The following is a 24,142-nucleotide window of genomic DNA, read 5'->3' on the forward strand; positions in this document are numbered from 1 at the left end:
TTGCACCTTACTTGCGTGACAATCTCATGCGTGGACCCCAGCAAGTCAATTTTTGCTTCTGTAATGTTAAGCATTGTGTGCACCTTGACCGCCCTGACTTTAAAGAGAATGAAGGGAGCCAGTTCGATTGGCCCGTAGTCGGCTGCGTTCCACCCCACAATGGAGCATAATGGCGCAAACTTCCTCTTCTACCTGTGCGACTCTAAGAAAATACCAATAGAGAGAAAACTCCACCCATTCGCACAGTTAGACTGCACTTTGTGCTAGACTTGCGCTGAGCAGAAAAATAGGGCCTCGAGAGTGTTTGTGTTCGGAGAGGCAGAGCGCGCTCCCCTTCCATTAATTGTCAAATGCAGCCATAGTTGTAAAGCAATCAGCAACTCATGCTTGAACTGTTTCCTTTCCTTGCCCGAAGCACTGGGCTCTGTCACTCCTTGGCACTCTGAATAGCCGAACGGCACATTTGAACAACACTCTGCGTTTCCGAACGATCGGCGTGAAAGCAGTGCGCGCTTGGAGTGTATTTCCGAACGGTGCGACAGAATGGTGATTTTGGAGGCCAGTCCGAGCTCAACTGTTCTTCTTCTAGTTTTTTGGAAAATAAATTTCGCTCTAAAATGAGATTTACAATATATGTTTTTTTCTTCTTCATGATGCATTTTTTTGACTGGTGCGACTTAAACTCCAAAGCTGAAAAATACTGTAATTAGGAGTTTGATAAAATCCATAATAAAGTTCTACATTTGTGTGCTTTTACTTTGTAAAGACAGTTTGAGCGTGGTGCTTTTCTGTTGCAGCATGAATGTGCTCCAGTGCACAAAACAAGGGCAATCCACACATGCTTGAATGAATGTTTTGTTGTGGAAGAACTTGTATACAACCTTTATCTGACCTCTGTATATAACAGAAAGGAGAAAGATTGTGGAGAGAACAGAAAACTGGTCCATATAATACGTTTTTAACTCGGGCTCCAACTCAGAATTCAAATAATTACTAATCAGTGATTGCTTTGCAGGTGCTATGCGTTCCTGTCTTTCACAGTTTTATGTATATAGTTAGGGGTGCACATTACAATTTTGGCCTTGTTCTCAAAGAAGCACCTGAGCTTGTTGCTTGTTGCTCACTTTTTCCCGACCCACCGACTGTAGTGGCGATTCTAGGATTTATTATTATTACTATTAATATATGAGTTATTAAAGCGTGAATCAACCCAAACATATTTTTTTTCAAAAATATGTTCTATGCAGGCCCACTATTTGAAACACGGCATTCTGATTAATATTGCTTTTGTGGAATAGGAGTTAAGCCGAAAAATAAACCCCTTTTTAGCCATCTCAGGGGGTGGCCATTTTGTCACATCTGTAATCAAATGACATCAAAAATACTCTGGGCTCAAGTCACGATCAATCACGCCTCAGCTTCAGAAAACAGGTGAGATGTGATTGGTTGTTACCTTAGCCCTGAGCAACTGTGATGTCAATTTCAGTCGACAGAAGTGGCAAAATGGCCGCCCCCAGAGATGGCTAAAAACGGGTGGATTAACTCTTATTCCACAAACGCAATATCTAAAGTATCAGAATGCCTTGTGTCAACTAGTGGACCTGCATAGAACATATTCTTGAAAAAAATGTTTGGGTTGACTTCCACTTTAAGAGATGGACTATAGTACTATCTTGAAATGTGTACATTAGATGTATTCTAATTGTCTAACTTAATACAGCCTTTACCTAATTTAATAGAGCAAACAAAATAAACATGATGTGGAAAAGATATCTGGTTGGAACATAATCGTACGAAATGGAACTTACAGTAATTGCTACTTTGAAAAGCTCCTTGCTGTGACACTAAAATAGATTCACAATAAAGGATTTATTTGGCCTTCAATGAACTGCGAATAGTTGCTCGTGAATACACAGCTTACAGAATAGAAAATGATGCCTCTCCAAATGCTTAAAGGAAGGTAGAAGGACTTTATATTTTCTTGTGTGTCCAAAGGATCTGGAGAGTTGTTAGTCCTTAACTGTAAAGTGCAGCCAGCCACTGATGCTACCAAAGGCAAGGTTTTATGTACAGAAATAGAATATTGTACACTGTGTACAGGCAATTTTACCGTCACGGCATCTTTGCTCTAAAGCAGTGGTCTCCAAGAGAGGTCCAGATTCGGTGAGGTGAAAATGCGGGGGGCCACCCATTTAGCCTGACACTCTTTTTTTACATGAACACCGATAAACCCCAGCACATTTAGCAAACCAGTCTGCCTTTCATTTTTGACTTTTTAATTTACATTTCAAGATTCTTAAAAATGTTTTTGGTCCATTTGAAACATGACATATCACTGGCAATTAGATGTTCACTGCACTTTTAGATTTAAAAACAAGGAAATAAGTAACAGTATTCACCAGCGTAAATTACATTTCTAACATGAATAACAAACGGAGATTAAATGTTCTCTGAACTTTTAAATTCATAAACAGGGAAATAGATATGTAAAAATATATACATCGAGTTTTGAAACATGGAATATTGTTGAAAATAAAAATTCACTGAACTTTTAGATCTAAAAGCAGGGAAATAAGTAACAGTCTCCTTGCAAATGAGGGAGACACAGTTGTTGTGTATTTCACTGGAAAAAAAAGTCCAAAGTTTCAGAAAACAGGTCAGCCGTGATTGGTCGTTACCTGAGCTCTGAGTAGTTGTGATGTCAGTTGACAGAAGTGACAAAATGGCCGCCCCTGGAGATGGCTAAAAACGGGTGGATTAACTCTTATTCAACAAACGCAATATTTATCAGAATGTCTTGTTTCAACTAGTGCGCTTGCATAGAACATATTCTTGAAAAAAATTTGTTTGTGTTGACTTCCACTTTAAATTGTCGGCCCTCGCTGTCAACTTTCTTTTTTTATTCAGTGTCGCCATTCTAGCCGCACCCGCTCATTTGCGCACAACGGAGAGGGGACGTGGTTCGCTTGGTAGTAGATGACAGTATTTTTCGACATGGCAATCAAGTGTGCTAATGCAAACGATATTGCCGTCTTGGTAAGTTCAACAGCTGTAAAAAACAAAAGAAAGAAAATAAAAACCTGCTAGGTCTACCAAGCGCCTCGCTCACAGTTCTCCAAGCCTGGTTTCTTTTTTTCTTGTCCTGGTAGTGGTAGCTGGCCATGTTATATAGCTCGGGGTGTCCACAAATGGCAACGATAGTCTTTTCCTCCATTTTGCGCTCTCCAGACAAAACCCACCGACTGTATGGGCCCTTGTGTGTGACGTCGTATGTTCCGATGCTGATTGGCTGCCGTGAGGCAAAGAGGGAAAAAATTTCATTTGGCCCCCAGGCCGAGCTTTGGACATTTCTGCTATAAAGAAAGGGAACATTGCTGTTTAAAAGTGACACACTTCTGACTATTAATGTCTACCTTTTTTAGTATTTACTGATCTTTATCATTTGCATGATTTACATTAGCATACGTTTCCTGAGTGGCAAATTTAATGACAACACAGGGAGATAGGGAAAGCAGTTTTTTGTCGTTTGTGGAACGGGAGTGGCTGTATGTAAAACAAGCGCACCGCTTCCTTTCACTCAGGCAACACATTGCTCTTCACTCCCCATCCACTGCTGCACTCCGTAGGGAAAAAAAAGCAAAATGCTTAGTATTAGGGGTGGGCAATACTGGGAATTTTGGTATCGATCCGATACCAAGTAAATACAGGGTAGTATCGGCCGATATTGATACGGTACCGATACTTTATATATATATATATATATATATATATATATATATATATTAATCCAACCCCCTTATGACGCTGTCAATTTTTTTGATCGCGTGATTAAGGTTTCCATAGCAACCAGCGGCTGCATTGATAAAGGCTGCTGGTAACCATGATCTATACAAGTATATTTTTAAAAAAGCTTTAGAGTAGAGGAGGCGTTACATCTGCTTCAAAATATTGATGATGAGGATGAGTTGCTCAGCTGACACATGCACGGCTGAGTTCTCTTGCCCCGCGGTGATAGTCGCGATGTACGCGTTGGTAATGTAACGCTTAAAAGTTGTTCTTCTTTATCTTTGGAGGCCGTGGTATGGCGTTTTCCAATATAGGTTTGACTTTATGTATTTCTTCTGGCGTCTTCCTTGCTAAAAAGAACCGACATGGCAGGACAGTGTTTTGTTCCGTCTTCATATTCAGACGTAAACAGCCCCGCTCTAATTCACGTCTCTCTCTCGTTTCTTCTTCGGCGCCGTACCAAACCAAATCAAAAAGGAATAAATACTTAAGCACAATATAAATATATACTCACAAAACAATATTGCAGCAATTTAGAAAAATAATAAATACAAAATAATATTCCATTTGCAGATGTATTTTGTAACAGCAGGAACCATGCGATCGAGAGCCGCACAGGACAATCTCAGCATTGCACCAACTGTTTCTCATTCATTTATCTGACACAATTAACATTAAAATATACCCACAACAGAATTTTGATAAACAAAAGACCCTTATAAGACACTCGAGCAGCGAGTAATAATCTTTTTAGTCTATGAAGTCATTGCCAGAGTGCAATAAAAAGTGACGTGCGTACAAATGACTGCTCTTGTACAGTTCTAAATCCAAACGGCGCTTGAGCAGCAAGTCGCGAAATAAACATATCTGTCAGAAGAGCACTAATGTAAATGATTGTGTGTGTGTGCATGCGCGGACGCGTGTGCGTGCGTGTGTAGGTGTGTGCGTGTGTTTGAAAGGGCTGAGAGGCTGTTTGTGTGAGTTGAATCCAATGCTTGTTTTTTCAATTGAACGGGAAGTCAACCCAAACATTTTTTTTTTCAAGAATATGTTCTATACAGGCCCCCTAGTTCAAACAAGGAATTCTGATTAATATTGTGTTTGTGGAATATGAGTCAAGCAGAAAAATCTAGCCATTTCAGGGGTCGGCCATTTTATCACTTCTGTCAACTGAAAATGACATCACAGATGCCCTGAGGGCTCAAAAAACGACCAAGTTCAGTTTAAGAAAACAGGTGAGTTGTGATTGGTTGTTACCTGAGCTCTGAGCAACTGTGATTTCATTTTCAGTCGGCAGGGTGAGCTTTTTTCATATGTTTGTTTAAATTCGTGGTGTTACCACAATAGCGGAGCATTTTATTACACAAATCACACTTGGCACTGTCCTTTTCTTTTGTTTTAAAAAAAAATCCACGCAGCGCTCCGCTTCTTTTTGGCTCTGCCATTGCTTTAGGTTCCGGCTGCTCTCTCATTCTCCCGTCGCCCTCTCTGCTAGGGAGGGACTAAAAGTGTGCCTGAGTCACTCACTCAGGCAGAGACTCAGAGAGTAGCAGGAGGCGCTGGGTGAGAGAGAGAGGGGGGGCGCTTTGAGCAAAGTATCGATTCCAGGACAATAGTATCGATTCGATCCAAGTACTTGCTTGGTATCGATAATATCGACATTTGGATCGATCCGCCCACCCCTACTTAGTATGCTGATACAGACTTTAATCTGGTACGCAAAGTAATATTTGCAGCGCACAGGCACACCAGTTATAGTATTTTAGCAAAATAAAACCAAAAAAACACAGCACAAGAGCAAAACTTCTTCCATTACTTCTTCGGCTATTAGTAGTGTAATGGTGCATTAACTTTCACACAGCATGCATGGTTTCAATTCTCCTTTAATTAAATCAACTCAGGGTGTAGTCTGCATCTCACCCAAAGATAGATGGGAGAAGCTCTCATTTTCCAATGGAAGATATCATGGGCAGATGAATGATAGGGTTCATCCCTTTTAATGGAAACAATCTGATCTGTAGGCGTTGACTGTAGTCACCAATTCAAACGTAACGTAAAATGTGTTGCTAGTCGGAAAAAGTGGCATTCATTAATTCATAGATGTACTGTCAGACAGGTTGTGAAGTGACTTTGTGAAGAGGAAGCTTAAACATAGAGCCATTCTGAGTAATACATACAATGGTGTGTGTCTGTTTTATCTCTCCAGTTAGAAGACTATGGACCTGAGCCTGCGTGATGCTCTGGGTGGGGGTGGAGGTGGGGTCCCAGGTGGAGCCCCTGCAGAGGCTCTGATGAAGAGAGACTTTATGAGTGCGCTGGAGAAAGAGAGTTATGATGACAAGGTGGGAGAGACAATGACCAAGAGTGACTACCGACCTTTACTGGATGGGAAGGACGGCAAGAGTGGTGAGTCACTTCAAACACTTCAGGAAATTGTGTTTTTATTCAAGATGTTGATTTTTGTATTGAACAAATTGTTTACTTTGTGTGTCATTACGCACAATTTTAAGATGATGGTGTTGCTGGTGGCGGCACGGTGGTCGACTGGTTAGCACGTCCGCCTCACAGTTCAGAGGTCGTGGGTTCGATCCCGGCTCCGGCCTCCCTGTGTGGAGTTTGCATGTTCTCCCCGTGCCTGCGTGGGTTTTCTCCGGGCACTCCGGTTTCCTCCCACATTCCAAAAACATGCATGGTAAGTTGATTGGATACTCTAAATTGCCCCTAGGTGTGATTGTGAGTGCGGATGTTTGTCTCTGTGTGCCCTGCGATTGGCTGGCAACCAGTTCAGGGTGTCCCCCGCCTACTGCCCAAAGACAGCTGGGATAGGCTCCAGCACGCCCTGCGACCCTTGTGAGGAGAAGCGGTACAGATAATGGATGGATGGATGGTGTTGCTGGTATATGTTTCCAAGACAGATTTTGCAACCGCTGTTTGTTTACTTAATGTTGACTGAAAATCCTAGTTCGGTTTCTCTGTAAAATGTCACATACAGCCGGAGGTTAAACATGATCGTGAGGCTTCGCCAAATGTCTCACCGTGTGTTGTGGGATGTCATTGGGAATTTTGAGGAAACTGTCATTCTGATTTTCTGTCCAGTGGTTTTGTTGCTCTCTACTGTGTGCACAGTACCTTGATGACACACTTCCCCCAAAGATTATTTAGACTGGCGCCCATGTGCGCGACATAAAAACGGGTGTAACTTCATTTTCCTGCCAGTGCAAGTCTAGTCTAGCGTGTTTGGGGCAGTGTTGCACCCATCTGGGTGCTTCCACGCACGGAGTTGCCCCCGACTCATCCGCAATTTGCTAACATAAAATAGCCTGCACGCACACATCACCATCTGATTGGTTCTTCGTGCAGTGGGTAACAGCCAATCATCAGTAAAGCTGCATGTTTGCTCTGGAGACGTCAAGTGAGCAGATGAAGGTAAGGTTTTGCCGAAATTTTAAAATCTCAGTCTACTGCAACTCACAACAATGAACTCTTTTATGTCATTAAAACACATGGGGGCAGTTCCGCTCGCCACAGCCTTGCCTTGAGGCTAAAGCTAACCGCTCCACTGTTGTCACAATGCAGAAGTAATTAGCTACGTGAACCACATGGCACAGAGAAGTACAGTTGCTTCTAGTATTGATAAGGAAATGATCATAAAAGTAAGAAGTGAGTGAATGCCAGTGTGGGTGTGTGTCTGTGTGTTGAAGCCAAATTCCACGGAAAGCTTAACTCAACTCAACTCTATTTATAGAGCACTTTAAAACAACCACCGCTCCATAGAAAGTGCTGTATATAATGCAAACATTGACGTCAAAAAAGTACTGCAACTAAAAGTCCGGTCTTGGGAACATTTAGAGCAAAAAAACCCCAACTTTTTCTGCTTCCACTGAAGACGGCCGCAGCATATGGGACACACAAGAATGACGGAACACCCACAAAAAGCAACGGAGAGAAGACACAGACGTGTTGATTAGTAGTTTATTTTTCTGGATCGTAGCTGCATTGAGGATGCACTTTTCTGTTTTTGAACTTTAAAAAACTATTTACTGCAGTTAACTTTAAGAAGGTTTCAATTAACTATACACTAAACTAACACTTTAGACTTTTAAAACAAAGTTGACTTTGTTATCTAAAAAAACGTTAACATGTAAATCACAAAAGCTGTTTAGTAAACACGTGCTTAAAGGCATTTAAACTAAGTCAAGTGTTGGGAGATTTTATTTTTCAAACCTTTGACACTATTTAACCCCTTTTTTACACAAATGAATATTGGCTTCAAAGATCGATTATTAGCCTACTTAATTATTAATAATCGGTATCGTGTCGGCCCTGAAAAAAAGCATAGCGGTGGTTCACTAATCGTAGTACATTTCTCTAGTATACTCGGTGTACTGTGTATACTACCTATTACTACAAAGAATTTTCCACCAATTATTTTATTGGTTGATAGTCCACTGATAGTGTAGTGGTACACACGCCTGAGTTGTGTGCGGGCAGCGTGGGATCGATTCCCGCTCAGTGACAGTGTCTATGTGTGCCCTGCGACTGGCTGGCGACCAGTTCGGGGTGTAGTCTGCCTTCGCCCATTGACGGCTGGGATAGGCTCCAGCAATTCCCCGCGACCCTGTATAGGATAAGCGGTTTGGAAGATGACATGACATGACATTGGTTGATATTTGTCAGCCCGCAGGATCGTCTGTCGCCTCAATTGCCTTAATTAAGATATGAAGTAGCAACATTTGCTGTTAATCTCTCCTCTGTGTTTACCTACATATATGGATGTGTGTGTAGTTTTAACTGTGTGCATTATACACTACTATCACATGTGACTGCAGTATAGTGGAGCTTCAACATCAGCACCCTCACATTTCAAGCTGTCGGTGTTTGGTCCTATTATGCACCCACTCACACACAACTCTACACACGCAGCTATACACAAACCTTGTCCTAAGCTGTCAGAACCCATAACTAAGATGGCTCTCTAAATGTGATGATTCCAGCAGATATGTTAAGGTGACTACGATGTGATGTACTGTAAGTAAAGCTTTTTACCACAGGAGTCTTGCACATCCTCTACCAATGAGTCTTGTGTCTTATTTTACATGATCACTCAACTCAACAAAATGTTATTTATAGCTTAAAAAAAACACAGCTGAAACAAAGTGCTGTACATAAGTAAAAGTTGAACATAAAGTATGATTTAACATAAAAAAAATAAAAAACAATAAAACCAGAGCCTCATGGTGTGTATAAAGCCAAGGAATAAAAATAGATTTTAAGACATGTTCTAAAAATGGACAGTGAGGGAGCTTGATATGTGTCAGCAGAGTTGTCAAAAGTATTCACATGTATTACTCAAGTAAAAGTATAGATATTGGGATTTACAAAGACTTTAGTAGAAGTTGAAGTATCAACACCAGCTTTTTACTTAAGTAAAAGTGTAAAAGTAGTGCTTTAAAACTACTTAAAGTATAGAAGTAAAAGTAATGCAAGGAGAAAAAAAACCGCATTGAAGCGGAAGTCAAGTCATGTTCCATGTGGCCCTGCTCATCGGTTTTCTGATTAATCTTGTGTTCATCAAATAATAATCAGAGGAATCCAACCCACCCCAAAATGTTTAAATTGACTTTTAAAGCTTGGGCTGTATCACTGGGGCATATTATGCAAAAAAAAAAAAAACAACAACATTTTTAAAAAAGCCATAATTAATATAATGTTATATTAAAATGTTACGTTAAAGGCCACGTGTTTCAGCTGCATTATACCCATTAAAAATGATCACATTTAGTATGCCTACAAGGCAAATACTTTAACTGACACTAGAGCCGGGAGCGCCGTTGCGTCTTTCTACCTTTGAAGGTAGGGCGGTGTCGTGAGAATCACTCGATCAATCGTAGCGTGATTTACCCACATTGGTATTTTGAACAATGATCAGCTGGAATGAACACAAACCGAAATGAAATAGTAACGAGGGTTTTTTGTGGTGTAAGGAGTAGAAATATTTTCTTAAAAATATAAGGAGTAGAATTATAAAGTAAACTGAAAAAGAACTACTTCACTAAAGTATAGATACCCAAAATTTCTACTTAAGTAAAGTAACAAAGTATTTTTACTTTGTTACTTGACACCTCTGACAAGGAGGCATTTCCTTAGTTTGGGACCAGCAACAGAAAAAGCTGTATCCCACCAGAGCTTCTGTTTACATCTGATACACACATAAGAACTTTTAAAATCTCAAAAGATTGTTTACGGTATTTGTCATATACACACGAACATAAAAATAGGGCTTTTTTGACCATATTGTGTATAGTGTACGCTAATCTCAACACAGAGCACAACACATATTAAGATTCTCATCCACAATCTTGTTTGATCACACACGATCTCTCAAAAATTAAGAAGAAACACACTTCCGGACATACGTCAATGTTAAAAAAACAAAAACAAACTGACTGGAGGTGGAGCATTGTAAAATAGCAATGTCGTCAAGAAAGGACTTGACTTTGGAAACTACTTCTTGCCGTCTTGGGAACCCACTTTTATATTTGGGTAGGCCATATTTTATTTATTTGCTGTCACTTCCTTGTGACAGCACAGGGCACTTGTTTGATTGACAACATGACGTTCACATCACAGTTTATAGAATCAAATGAATTGAGAGTAATCACGTTCCTCACACAACATGAAGATTTTTAGTTGGAAATATTGCAAACGTGATATTTGAGATCGTTGGCCCTGACTCATTACGGAACCTTTCATCAATCCACATACCTCACACGTAAATTTAATGTTAGAGGACAATTTTATAAGACATAAGATAGTTGGGCGAGGCTTTTCTAAGTTTGTGTTAGAGTGCTTGTGGAGTCGCAAGGTTTTCCTCGTAATCTATATGGTTAGTTGTGGAAAAGATTTGTCGGGGAATTAGTGTTCACAGGGACCGTTTTGGCACATCTAACAATGTTTTTCTGACTGAAGTCAGTCTTGTCAACCCCGAATCATTTCCGGGCTAGGGACATGGACTTGGTCGCTGAGATGGTGCGTTCCCTCTGTTGCTATCACAGAGTCACATGACTGAATCATGCCCGCTGATTCACAGAGTGAGGGTTTTTCACTTCCTCCTCCTTTGCCGTCTTTGCACGCTTCGAGAGTATAGATACTCAATCATGTAAAATTGCACATCGTGAAAGTAATGTTGACGATAATATTGATGACAATATATATCTCCAAATCCAACTTCTCAGAAATTCACTTATTACAGGGGTTTTGGAAGGTATAACTCACGAAAAGTGAACACTACACTGTACTTAGAATACAGCATCGTGTTCTACGGCATAACTGTATTAAAACTGCAGATAAAAATGCTGATTTATTTTCTCTACACCATTTTACACCATCGCCGTGGAACCGTTCCTCCCACTGCATAATACAAGTGGTAATGATGAACACACACGAAAATACTATTACTACTAATAATTAAAGTGTGTTTCTAAATGATAACACTGGTCAACATTTTTTTTCTAAACGTTTTAATCAGAGATGAAGTAAACTTTTCTAGATGCATTTTTTTGCACTTATTCCGAATGTGTTCTCTTTTTTCTCTTGCACATCAGCTTTTCATAATAATAGTAATAATAATAATTATAATAATACATAACGGCGGCACGGTGATCGACAGGTTAGCACGTCCGTCTCACAGTTCAGAGGTCGTGGGTTCGATCCCGGCCCCGGCCTCCCTCTGTGGAGTTTGCATGTTCTCCCCGTGCCTGTGTGGGTTTTCTCCGGGTACTCCGGCTTCCTCCCACATTCCAAGAACATGCATGGTAGGTTAATTGGACTCTCTAAATTGCCCCTAGGTGTGATTGTGAGTGCGGTTGTTTGTCTCTGTGTGCCCTGCGGTTGGCTGGCAACCAATTCGGGGTGTCCAACGCCTACTGCCCGAAGACTGCTGGGATAGGCTCCAGCACTCCCCCAAAGGTTATGACCCTTATGAGGATAAGCGGTATAGTATAGATAATGGATGGATGGATAATACGTAACATAATATATTTTGTATTAATGAAGGGTTAGGTTCAGCAACAAGTGGTTAGGGGAAACGTCGTGGCAATAAATTGCAACGTATGGTACAATTTGTATTGCTTTTATAGGTCAAACTTAAAAACAAAAAATAAAAATACCTCAAAAACCTGATGTGCTAGAAAAAAGTAAATACATTTTTGAAATCTGCGTCAAAAATACGTTGTGGTACACATGAAGGCCTGACCACTAGGCGCTCACCAACGAACCCCACTGCCAGACCTGGCTCCAGAGGGGAGCCCCAGTGACCCGCATCCGGGCAAGGGAAAACAAGATCCATAAATTGTACTCATAAGGGGTCTTTTGTGCCATGCTTTGTCTGGACCCTCACCTAGGACCTGTTTGCGGGTGACCCTGACAGGGGCATAAAGCCCCAGCTTCAGCTGGGAAGCCCAGACTTCCCTCTCCTTGGCCACTTTGTCCAGCTCTTCAATGTGATTTCCAAGGCATTTCCAGGCCAGCCGGGAGACATAGTCTCTCTAGCGTGAAAATAGTGCCCCCTATGTTTGCGCCTTTTCTCTGAACATATTCATTTTTTGGACCAGCAATAAGCATCAAGCTGGGATTTCAAATCAGATTTGATTTACTTTTCTATTCTGCTCTGATGTGACTTGGGTTTCGGTTTATGTCTGACTCTATTATTATTGGTTGGCTTTTGAAACAGTGTTGCTGATGAAATCAGTGTTGATTAAACATTATTACAACACTACCAGTTGGTCATAATCATGCCATTTGATGTCATCGCTACATATTGCAGAACAATTATTAGCTCCCCTAGCAATGTTTATAGTAGCACATAACAGAATAATATCTGCAAAATGACTTACCGGTAATTCTGTACAACGACTCTTTGTGTGACAGAGCAGACCTCTTGTATTTGCTCTGAGTCACAAAAACTGGCTTGCCTTTGAGTATTACTCTCCAAATGTGTACCTGCACTATAAACTAAACAGGAAAAGGTCAGCTTTGCATCTTATGAAATATTGCAGTACATGATGTTGATTTAAAACCACTCCCACCCGTTATAGGCATCTATTTTTGGAGTGGTACCCCACTTTGGAGGTTTTACTTGGATGAGAAATGTAGGGAGAGCTTTCAGTTTAGTGAGGCAGAAATGCAGTTTGGTTTAAAAGGAGTTTGACCTTGAGCCTGGAGAATGACTGCAGTCCACAGAGGCCTGACTAGATCCTAGCTGTGCTGCCCCCACATTCGGTGTGTGTTCCATGTCTTTAGCTGATTACGCTCTGGCCGTCTTTTTTTTTTTTTTGCCTTTTTACCTGTTCTGTCTTGTGTGATATGGACTGTTTCTCAGTGCCGTAATTCCTAACACACCGATGATGCACTGAGTGTATTTAATATATATGAAAAAATACCAGATTGAAGCATGGAGCAAAGACTGTGCGCCAAATGTAAAACATGTTGCATAAAGTATGGAAACTGGCTGAGAAGAAATTTGGTCTGTTGTTGTTCTGGCACACATTTGACTGGACTTCCTTTTTGTTTCAGTTTTTGGGACAGGTGAAGGGATTCGTATGCCACTTTTCTATTAGCCCCAAACAACACAAAACTACACCACTGTGCTTGGCCCTGCTCCACACCACACGGTCTCTGCTGAACTAAATCTGATCAACTGTAGCAGATTCTGTCGTGACAAGTGAATTATTCTTTTAAGTGCTGCATTATTTTTGTAATTTTGCGAGTTTGTGACAGTGATAGACCTGATGGATTGTACTTTTTCTCTAAACTAGCAGGCAAATTCATTGCGTTTATATGTTGAGAGGAGTTTTGGCACAATTGGATTTGGGGCATTTGTGAGCTTGTCGATCACAGCAAAGAGAGTATTGTTTAGGTTCTTACTAGGGTGGCCAACCGTCCCTTGAAAAACCGAATCGTCCCGTATTAAGGAATATAAGTTTGTGTCCTGTATTGAGTTGTAAAGGGACGCACTTTGTCCCGTAATATCATGAGAGTCGAAAATAGTTAGTAAAATGACGATGGAATTCATGAACGGCAGTTTCGTTTCTATGACAATTTACAGTAACGGTCCTAGGCCCTCCCCTGCTCTGTGACCAATGAGCTGACAGCACATTCGTGCGTATCAGGATACATAATCCCCTTATCTTATTGGTCGAGGTAATGTTGATTGCCTATGTAGCATGGCAAATTTGTTGTCCACTAGGCAACGCCAGAGATAGATATGGTTTGTAAAGAATAATTTTTTTTTAACCCTCTGATCAAGGTTAATATGGGAATGTGTAATGAATGTCAGCATTGTATGGACAAACAACATAAAATAATTTTGGGGTGGAATAAACAAGTACAATTGATTGGCAAGTATGTTAAATAGATAGATAATACAGAATAGAATAGGATAGAATAGAATAGAATGCAACAGAATACAATACAATACAATAAAATAGAATAAAATAAAATAGAACAGATTAGAATACTTTATTGTCCGTCCCACTGGTGACAGAAATTCCTCTTTGACGGGGCACACAAACACACTCAATAAGACACATGCAAAAAACATGCCATCAATGATCTATTTCAAAGTGTTCAGAATGGTTGTGGCAGATGGAATGAATGAGTTATTGTAAATATTTATATATATATATATATATATATATATATATATATATATATATGGCGGCACGGTGGTCGACTGGTTAGCATGCCCGCCTCACAGTTCAGAGGTCGTGGGTTCGATCCTCCCTCCGGCCTGCCTGTGTGGAGTTTGCATGTTCTCCCCGTGCCTGCGTGGGTTTTCTCCGGGTACTCCGGTTTCCTCCCACATTCCAAAAACATGCATGGTAAGTTGATTGGACTCTCTAAATTGCCCCTAGGTGTGATTGTGAGTGCGGATGTTTGTCTCTGTGTGCCCTGCGATTGGCTGGCAACCAATTCAGGGTGTCCCCCGCCTACTGCCCAAAGACAGCTGGGATAGGCTCCAGCACGCCCCGCGACCCTTGTGAGGATAAGCGGTACAGATAATGGAAGGATATATATATATATATATATATATATATATATATATATATATATATATATATATATATATATATATATATATATATATAAATATATATATACATTTTAGTATACATTTATATATATATTTATATATACATTTAAGTAATAAATTGATGAATAATAGATGTTGTTACAAGTTCAAACAGATATGCATAAGTTTTACTTTACAGGCAGTCGATATACTACACTTTAACTGTAAATATAGTAAAAAAAAACTGTAAAAATGTATTTACATTATTTTCTCTTTTATGAAGAGTAAGTGGACAAATGTGTGAAACTAATTTTCTGCTGAACTGATGAAAGGTGAGCTCATTTTGAGCCTCAACTATGTCTTGGTCATTGTTTTACTCTGCAGTAGTCAAAGACGTTTCTGCCAAAGCAGAAAGCTTGTTGCCCTTGGCACCACATTAGGAAAATTCTGATTGGATAACAAAACACCCTTCTAAATTATAGACATATACTATATATAAGAATTAATTGCAAATATTACTACTTTATCTTGAGTGCCGACATTTAAAATTGAGCACTCTGGATCTGAATATCGAAATTTTAGTATCGATACGCCCATCCCTAGTTGAAGGCAGTCAGGTCGGCCGTCCCTGCCGATGAGGGGTTCCTTATTTATTTTTCAGGGAGTTGGCAACCCTAGTTCTTACTAAGTGTTCTTTTCTAGCTTTGACTAACTCTTTGTTAAAATGTCCAAAACATTGTCTGTACAGATCAAAATGAACTTGGGGATTTAGTTTTTCTCCACTTACCATTCAAAGTCATTACATTCATGGTGTACCTCCAAGATGTTTTAGGTCGACGTGAAATGGTCTTAGTTTTAATAGGAGCAACAGCATCCAGGAGCTTTGAGATTTACCATTTGAATTTATCCAAAAGTTTATCAACAGTCACAGTTGGAGACACAGCCATGATTTTCATAAACATTGCTTGTGTTCTCGTCTGTACATCTTTGTGTAATAAGCACAGTTGTTGCCTGAATTTTTGGAATTATTTGGAGTTCAAAGAATACACTGAAATGAGCTGAAATAGCCAGATTTTTAACATCAACAGATGAAATGTCAACAGCTTTAGAGATAATGACGTGAATGTGACCGTAACCAAAAGAGCGTGACCTTCAGTATTTTTTGAGCTTTTAACATTTTGTGACAGACCCAAAGTATCAAGTATAGTATGAAGTTCTTTGGTATATTCATCCAGATCGTTATCAATATGAAATTTGAAAAGAAAATATAAAGTCTTTCTGTCTTATTTTTTAAGCTTTTAGTGAGACATCATTTTCTATTCTTGAGAGCTGTGTAAGCACTAGCAGCTGTTCACAGTTCGCTGAAGGCCAAATAAATCCTTTATTGTAAATCCATTTGAGTGTCATGAGCGAGTAGCTTTTTAAAATAGAAATTATTGCGCCTTCCATTTGTTATGAGTTTGTTCCCACCAGGAACCTTTTCCCCGTCATGTTTATTTTGTTAGCTCTGTTTTATTAGGAAAGGGCTGCATTAAGTTATACAATGAGAATACATCTAAAGAACACCTTTCAAGCTATTGCTACAGGCCACACCAGTTAAAAAGGCACTCATTATTATTAGTAAAAACAAATCCTAGAATCGGCACTGCCGATGAGGTCGCGGGTGAGGAAAAAAATGAACACCAATCAACAACCTTTGGTGCTCCTTTGAGAACCGGACCAAAATTGTTACATACACCCCTGACTATGACATTGTTTTTAGACTATACAACCACTGTATATTAATTTAACAATTTTGAATATAAGCAGTCTTCCCTTCAATAACCCATCATCCTACCCGAAATCGGTCAATCAGCCTGCAATCCTGCAGATATGAGGTTTGCGTGTTGAGCAGCAATATGCTCATAATTGTATTACGTTACCATTTGTGTGAAAGTGTGAGTGTCACTCGTATGTCCTTCAATGACACACACAAACGTGATGTTCTGAGACACTACCGCCAAGAGCAAGTGTGGCCGAAGGAGCCGCAGATGCTGTCGTCCTCTTCTGGTGTAACCATGGCGATAGACCCTTTAGCGACATGTTTTGTCGGCATGCGTCATTGTCAAAGACGCACAAATACTCGCACGAGGGAGAGACACTTACTGGCTGTTGCATCCAATTTTGAAAAATGTTTGATGTGCAAGGAGCAAGTGACAGACAATCCTCATGTTTAGATCTTGTCAGGGGATGAGTTCAACAAGAGGGATAAAAAGGGGATGAGCATGACAACCATGTTTCCCTTCTCCACAATGATTCCAGTGAGTAAATGCCTGTAGGAAACTGTTGCCCCTGATGGCCTCCATAGTTGGTCAAGTCAGTTGCCTGGAGGGGAATTGTGTGCTGTATCATTTTTGATGATGCAATTTGTTTTTCAATGACAGGACTTGGGATGACTTCATCAGTGATGTTACCAGGTGGACGCCAAGACCCACCTGGGCAGCCAGCATTCACTTCCGACTACCTGTCTGGTAAGAGTTTCTTGATGCAAAAATAATCTATTTAGTGTCTAATGCTTTTTTTTAACTCAAATTTGCAGAATTTTAGCTTATAGATCAATGGAATTACGACTTGCTTTTTATTGTTTGTGTGACGAAACCTGTTGATAATTGTACAGGATGGATTCACTGTCCATTCATACATACGTAAGTAACCCTTTACAGTGCAAGGAATTGATTCGCAGTCATCCAGGTAAGGGTAATCTGCAAAAGTTGAATCGAGGCAACTGGAGTCTTCTTGGTTGTTGAAGACGTTTCACTTTTAATTGAAAAGACTTCTTCAGTTCTTCGATGTAGGGTTAACTAATTTACGTCTCCAGTGGGTGTGTTGTTGTTATGAAGACGTCGAGACTAGGGAAGCAACGATACACAAAATTCAAGGTTCGGTTCGTTTCGATTCAATACATGAGTCATGGTTCAGTATTTTTCTAACACATTTAATTTTTTTAGAGATTGCAATATTTTCATGCATAATGTTATTATTATCATTTTTATTATTATTATTATTATTATCATTATTATTATTTCTTTTCAAACTTAGATACCTTTATGTGCCCCATAATTAAAGACGCAAGGACGGTGTGACATCATTTCCTCTTTGCTCAAAGCTGTGCCCCGACATGGCATACCCGTGTCTCTTCAACTCACAGATCAATGGCCCTCATTTACTAGGGATGTCACAATATCTGCAATATTGTGATATCGCGATGTTAAAATGTCATGATATTACTAGCAGCAAATCTTGCTTAAAAGCCCAAGTTGTTTTCCATTTGTGCAGTTCCAGCACCCTCTAGTGGTTAGTTATTAGTGCAGTTTAACTTGATGCCACCTACATGTATGTTTAAAGGCCCTGATAGACCAAGCCGACGTCGGAGGTCGTGAAGCGTCGTGGCATCTGAATGCGCCGTCTCTTTGGTGTAGTGGCCACCGTCGTAGTGTTGTAACTCGTCTGTAAGCGTCTTGGGATCGGTTACGCATGTTCAATCGGCGTCGCCAGTCGTGACATTTGGTCACTCTGATTGGCTGTTAGCTAGCAAATCAGCGCTCGGAGCACCAACGGGAAGTGACAAATGCGGAAAAACAGTGAGCACGCCCCCGCTGCCTTAATCTTCTTACAAGTACAAGAGCGAGGGTTGACAATGTAAGTATTTCACAATACCGTGTCAAGGATGTGATTGTTTACTTCGCGTTGAAGTTCATTGTGAGCGAAGAATATAGCTGAATGCATTGTTTACGTTTTTATAATCCGCCCCCGGCCAGCAGCTTTCCGGTTTGATTTTTCTAACCATGAGAAATGGTGACTACTGCCGCCGATGGTATGGAAGGGTATTACATCTTATGCATGCGCAGAAGGTACTTTAATGGTCAGCGTCGCCGTCTGTCGTTGCGGTGTATTTTTCCAGCGTGACGTGCCGTCAGCCGGCCGAACGCCACAGGGGCTAAGCGTCTGTCACTGTTGGCCAGCGTCTTTTTGGTCTATCTAGGCCTTAAGACCCCGCGCCAATAGGAGCGCATGACTGGCCAAGCCTATTTCTTTGTGAATACTGTTATTATTTACAAAAACAGAATATTGTGATGAGCTTCTTTATTTTTTACAATATCGTGAGCTTTTATACGGTATCGTGAGCTTTTTATACATCGCCAACCTCCCCATAATAATGTGATGATTATCGTATCGTGAGGTTCATATCGTGTTATTATCCTATTGTGACATTTGGATATCGTGACATCCCTATCATTTACTAATCTGTGCACAAGTTGGGCATATATGCAAAATCACCGTCGGATTCACTAGTCGTGCGTACCTGCCTATTTTCTTTCCACTTATTGACAGTGCGTGCCTGCAGTGCACTAATTCAGATAAGAGCGCTCATATTCCCCCAAAAAAGGGTGTCCATTTGACACATCTCAGCCAATGTGCAAAGGTTTAAAGTTGCGAGATTAAAAATTAAAAAAATGAAACTTTTTTTACTTTCTCAATCTTTGTCCTATTTTCAAAAGGTTTGTATCTTTGGAAAGCTTGCTGAAACACAGAACCTGCCAACATTTAATGTGGTCAATGTTTATTGTTTATTTCTTAAAGAGACAGTGTGTCGAATGTTTAGATTTTTCAATGCTCATCCATTTGAAAAAAAAAACACTATTAATTTCAATAATACGCAATAAAATCACATCAACGTACATTTTTTGATATGATCTTAGGTCTAGCAATTGCTAATTATATTACATAGGGCAGACCTGCCCTACAGGAGGCTGCCACGTTTTGACGCAATCTTTCTGCTACGGGTACGTGAAGGAGACAAACTTGGCGAACGTAGTTCCTCCAAATCAGCATGTGTAACAAAATGCAATGCACTATCTTTGTCTCTTGAGAGAGTACTAGAAGTTGTTTGTGATGACATTTTGACATTGGTGGTAGGCTTGCGACGTAGTGCACGTGCTTCAAAATGCACGCACTTGATCTTAGGTCGTTGCATTCTATTAGCTCACCACTAGATGGCATTAAATTCTGCACATTTAAAAACGTATATTAAATATCAACTGTAAATGTCAGGAATTGCTGTTTTGTTTTTGAACCAGGAAATGCGAGCGGTTCACTGCACGGCCAGTCGGTGTACTGCTGTCATTCGAGTGACAAATGCGGACACATAGCGGTGGAGTCACACACAGGACACACACAGGACAGTACAGGAAGCACTTACAAGTAATTGAGCAGCAAGAGGGTAAAAGTGATGTCAAGTGTCTTTCACAGTTATTTAGAACATTAATCAACTCATTAGCAAATCTCAATTTAAGTTATTACAGTTACAATGATTAGTAGTGTTTCTATAAACGACCATAGTTGTGCATCTTACGTAAATTATGCGTTGACATTTTTTCAGAAGCTGATCTTTCATTATTTGTGCATACGCATGGTCTGAGGATGTTCTAAATTGTTCGGCAGAATACCCCCAAATTCTACTACGAAGATATTGGTGAATGACACATTACATGCATACACAGGTTTTGCGCACAAATTGGTACATACGCATGTTATTAATTGAGGGCCAATGTTCAGTCCCACTCTGGGATTCTGAACCATTATAAATAGTGCAAAGCATACTGAGGTTTGGAAATACAACCAGGTAAAAAGGTGGAAAAGATGAGAAAACACAGTAGTGCTGCAAACCCATAAAAATCCACTTCCAGATTAATTAGTCTGAATTTATGCATTTTAAACATTTTGTCAAGATGATTACTGGAGTTTCATGGCTCAGACTAGCCCATTTATTTTCACCTTTTAATGAAGTTGCGTAACTTATCCTCATTCGTGATCAATACAATACAATACAATACAATACCATTGTATTTATATAGCGCATTTCATAACAGCTAGAGCTGTCACAAAGCACTTTACAAACAATACAATAAATAAAAAATAGTATCAAATAGTTTACAATTCCCTCCTACATGGATTTTTATGTTGTATTTGTATTGTATTTGATCAAAATTCAAAATTCTACAACAGAATGTGCTTACAAGATAACAATCAGTGTTTATTTGAAGTATGAGAACATGGTTGAAATGGACAAGAAGGGATCAATAGGCAAGTGAAGATGACATGGGATGAGGCACATCACATTTATCAAGGTAGACTTATCAAATGCTGTGAAGTCAACAACTTTCAGCAGCTAATATGGTACTTCCTGATTGAGCTCTTATTTGAAAACAATTCATACCACTTCCGGTACGCTACTTAGTGGACTGACACTAACTTCACCATCAACACAGCAACAGGTACGTTACAGAACGTCACGCAAAACAAAATATTGTGGTGAAAACAAATTATGGCTAATCCTAATAATGTGTTTGTATGCACTTCAATTACGTTGACAATGCTTACTGGCCAATGACGCACTCTGTTGAACCACATCACACTAGTGTGCACCAACACACGCTAGCTAGCCTTAGATTCTGACTGCGTCACATACCACGGTGCATGCGCAAAGTACGCAAACTAAACCCACGCAAGAGCATTAGACAAGTGCATGGAAGTTAGTCAATGTTTAAAACACCTAAATAAAAAAGATTAACATATTTCTCTTAAAGCATAAATCACTTTTTGGCCTTTTCAACAGGATTAGTAGTTTTTGTGTTATCAAGGCTTAATAACGAGCCTTTAGAAAAGTCGCATTCCCAGCATGCTTTGCTGCAGTTATAATTAACACTTGTGGCTGTATTTATTGATATACAGAGTGATGTAAAAGTAGGTATACAGTTATTTAAAAATGAGAAAAAAATGGACAATACTTATTATACAAACAAACAAAAAAAACATCATCATATAATATGCAGAGCTGGGCACTTGACCCTTTTTTGCCGGTCCGTCCTCCGTCCGTGACCTGGATACCCTTCCGGCCTTGTCCCTCCGTCCTTATTCATAAAAATGATCGCCCCATCCGTACTCGTCCTTTTAAAGCAGTTCCGTCTGCCCTCAACCGCCCCCCCAAAAAAAAGAATCTGTGCATGACGTGCCTCGGGAGATATACTAACGGCAGAGGTTTATTTAAAGCTCATTAGCTGGCTAATTTAATATCCAAACCTGCTGTGGATACGCTTCAAATGCGGCACTAGTAATTACCCAACTGTGCGCAGTTACTGATTGCGATGTCGAAACCTTTTTCTTTTTCTTTTTTTTTTGCCAGTCACCGCCTTCTACCAAGCAAAGCTCTCCCTCTCCGATGTGCACGAATGAAGCGGCTGCGACATTCAGGTTTCAAATTTCCCGCGGTCAAACGGCAGCGCTCCTTCTTCTTCATCTCATTCTTCTTCCCTTTCTTCTGCCCTCTGTGCAGACCGAACGTGTGCAGTATACAGCGTTCCCGCCGGGGTTCCCGATGCAAGGGGAACATATGATTTAGTTGCCAATTGATATTTTCATTTTTGTATATTAATTATGGGATTAAATATATTATTTTGCATTGATTATTTTTCTAACATTTTGCAATATTATGTTGTGAGTATATATTTATTTTTATCCTGCTTAAGTATTTGTTCCTTTTTGAGTTATTTGCTACCGCTCATTTCCGGAGCAAAGAACAAAGACAGAGAGAGGTGAATTAGAGCGAGGTTATTCAACTTCAATAAAAACGCAACGAAACACTATCCTGCCGTGTCATTTGTTTTAGTAGGGAAGATGCTAGATGAAATGCATGAACTCGATCTTGAATTGTAACCCGCCATACCACGGCCTCCGGAAAAGGTAGAACAACTTTTGAGGATTACGAACAAGTAAGTACGCGCATTTGGGTAACTATTGGTGCGTTTGAAGCGTTTGCCCATTTCAGGCGACTTTAATTTAACTGTATTGCGAAAACGATCTGGAAGGTGGCAGCGAAGGTGGTACGTGCGTGTGTATCTTCTTTACACACACATATGTGACATAACACCCACACCGCTGCCAAACTAGTTTTCTTCACAGCAGCAAGAAAGTGCGTGGTGGATCCTCTCCCCCGTGGCAAGAAATAAATTGCCGGGCTGAGCCGGGGGAAACTGTACGTCATCGCAACATGTGAGATAACGGACCGATCACGAGAGAGAATGCGTGTTATTACAGAAACAATTTCTGACGTGTCTGCGGCATGTGCTGCAGACCTGCTGGCAACATGTCTCACAGCACAATGCGTCGGTTACGTGATGCAATGTAGCAGTTATTGCGCGCGCCGACGCGGGAGTAGAAAGAAACCTAAAGAAGCCTTTCGCCGAGTAGGATGAGATGAACTTTGGCCACCTCGCGACCACTTAACACGCATGAGGCCCAATTAGCGGGCCGGGTTAAAATCCACTTCTGTCCTTGCTTAGTCCCCTGCTTTTTTTCCTCCGCACCAAAATATGGGTGTCCTTCCTGGACAGAAGGACGGACCGTTCCGACACCAGGACAGACTGCCCGGCTCTGATGATATTCCCTTATTTCACAGATGTGATACTACTGTATGATGTGCAGTGTAAATATAGTTACAGGGGTGTTGTTTCTAGGCGTGTATTAAACTATTGCTACTCTTCTGTTGTTAAATTATTGTGACTTCATCTGACACCACAAGTCATAAAGTAGCAAAGTCATTGCTATGTATTTCAATGCACAGAATGTGTAGGTGTGCTAAGAAGTCAGTCAGTATTTACCTCTACCACTTTATTTGCTGTTGCTTAGCTGTTGTTACAGCGCTATTTATTTAAAAAAAAAAAGAAAACATGTATCGTTCAATACAGTGTGCAGCGAACCGTGACCACTGTATCGAATTATTTGTTAATTACATATATCACTTCCACCGTTAGTTGACAGAAATAAAAAGTACAACAGAATATGATTTGTAAATTTTCGTGAATGGCCGTGGATAACTTCCACAGAAAAAAACATGGTGATTTCATAAATAGCAAACCACAAATTGGTGGGGGTTCACTTTACTGTAAATGACTAACTTTCCGATTCTGTCTACCTTGCTTTTGCTTTCCAAGGTCCTATGATGGGTGGGAAGACTAACCAGTGGAGCCAGAACAAGACAAAAGATACCAGCATGCCTGACTCATTTTTAGGTTCTCTTATTTTTCATCTTGTATTTCCCCTTAAAAGGGATTGACACAGTATAATAAAGTAAAATGAAATGTAACAAATATAATTCCAAATGATGTATTTGTTTTGCACAACAACAAAAAAACAACAAGTCGTGCAAACCTTAGTTGCTATGAAATAGATGTAAGACGACAAGGAACT

General features: G+C 40.2%; 1 protein-coding gene across 3 annotated transcripts in view; it reads left to right on the forward strand.

Annotated features, from left to right (window-relative positions):
- Nucleotides 1–24,142, forward strand: part of LOC147140430 (uncharacterized) — a 49,314-nt gene that overhangs the window by 19,748 nt on the left and 5,424 nt on the right. The window contains exons 2-4 of one of the 3 annotated variants that reach the window (XM_086042560.1): nt 5,993–6,192; nt 17,281–17,367; nt 23,887–23,964. In XM_086042560.1, coding sequence (XP_085898686.1) covers nt 6,003–6,192; nt 17,281–17,367; nt 23,887–23,964 — 355 coding nt within the window. In that variant the 5' untranslated portion in view covers nt 5,993–6,002. Of the gene's footprint in view, nt 1–5,992; nt 6,193–17,280; nt 17,368–21,124; nt 21,172–22,525; nt 22,666–23,886; nt 23,965–24,142 lie in introns of those variants that run through there. The other 2 variants (XM_086042561.1, XM_086042562.1) reach the window with 2 other exon arrangements.

This window comes from Filicampus tigris, chromosome 10 (genome assembly GCF_054856515.1).
Source record: "Filicampus tigris isolate MCC_2025a chromosome 10, RoL_Ftig_1.0, whole genome shotgun sequence".
NCBI classification, from domain to species: domain Eukaryota; kingdom Metazoa; phylum Chordata; class Actinopteri; order Syngnathiformes; family Syngnathidae; genus Filicampus; species Filicampus tigris.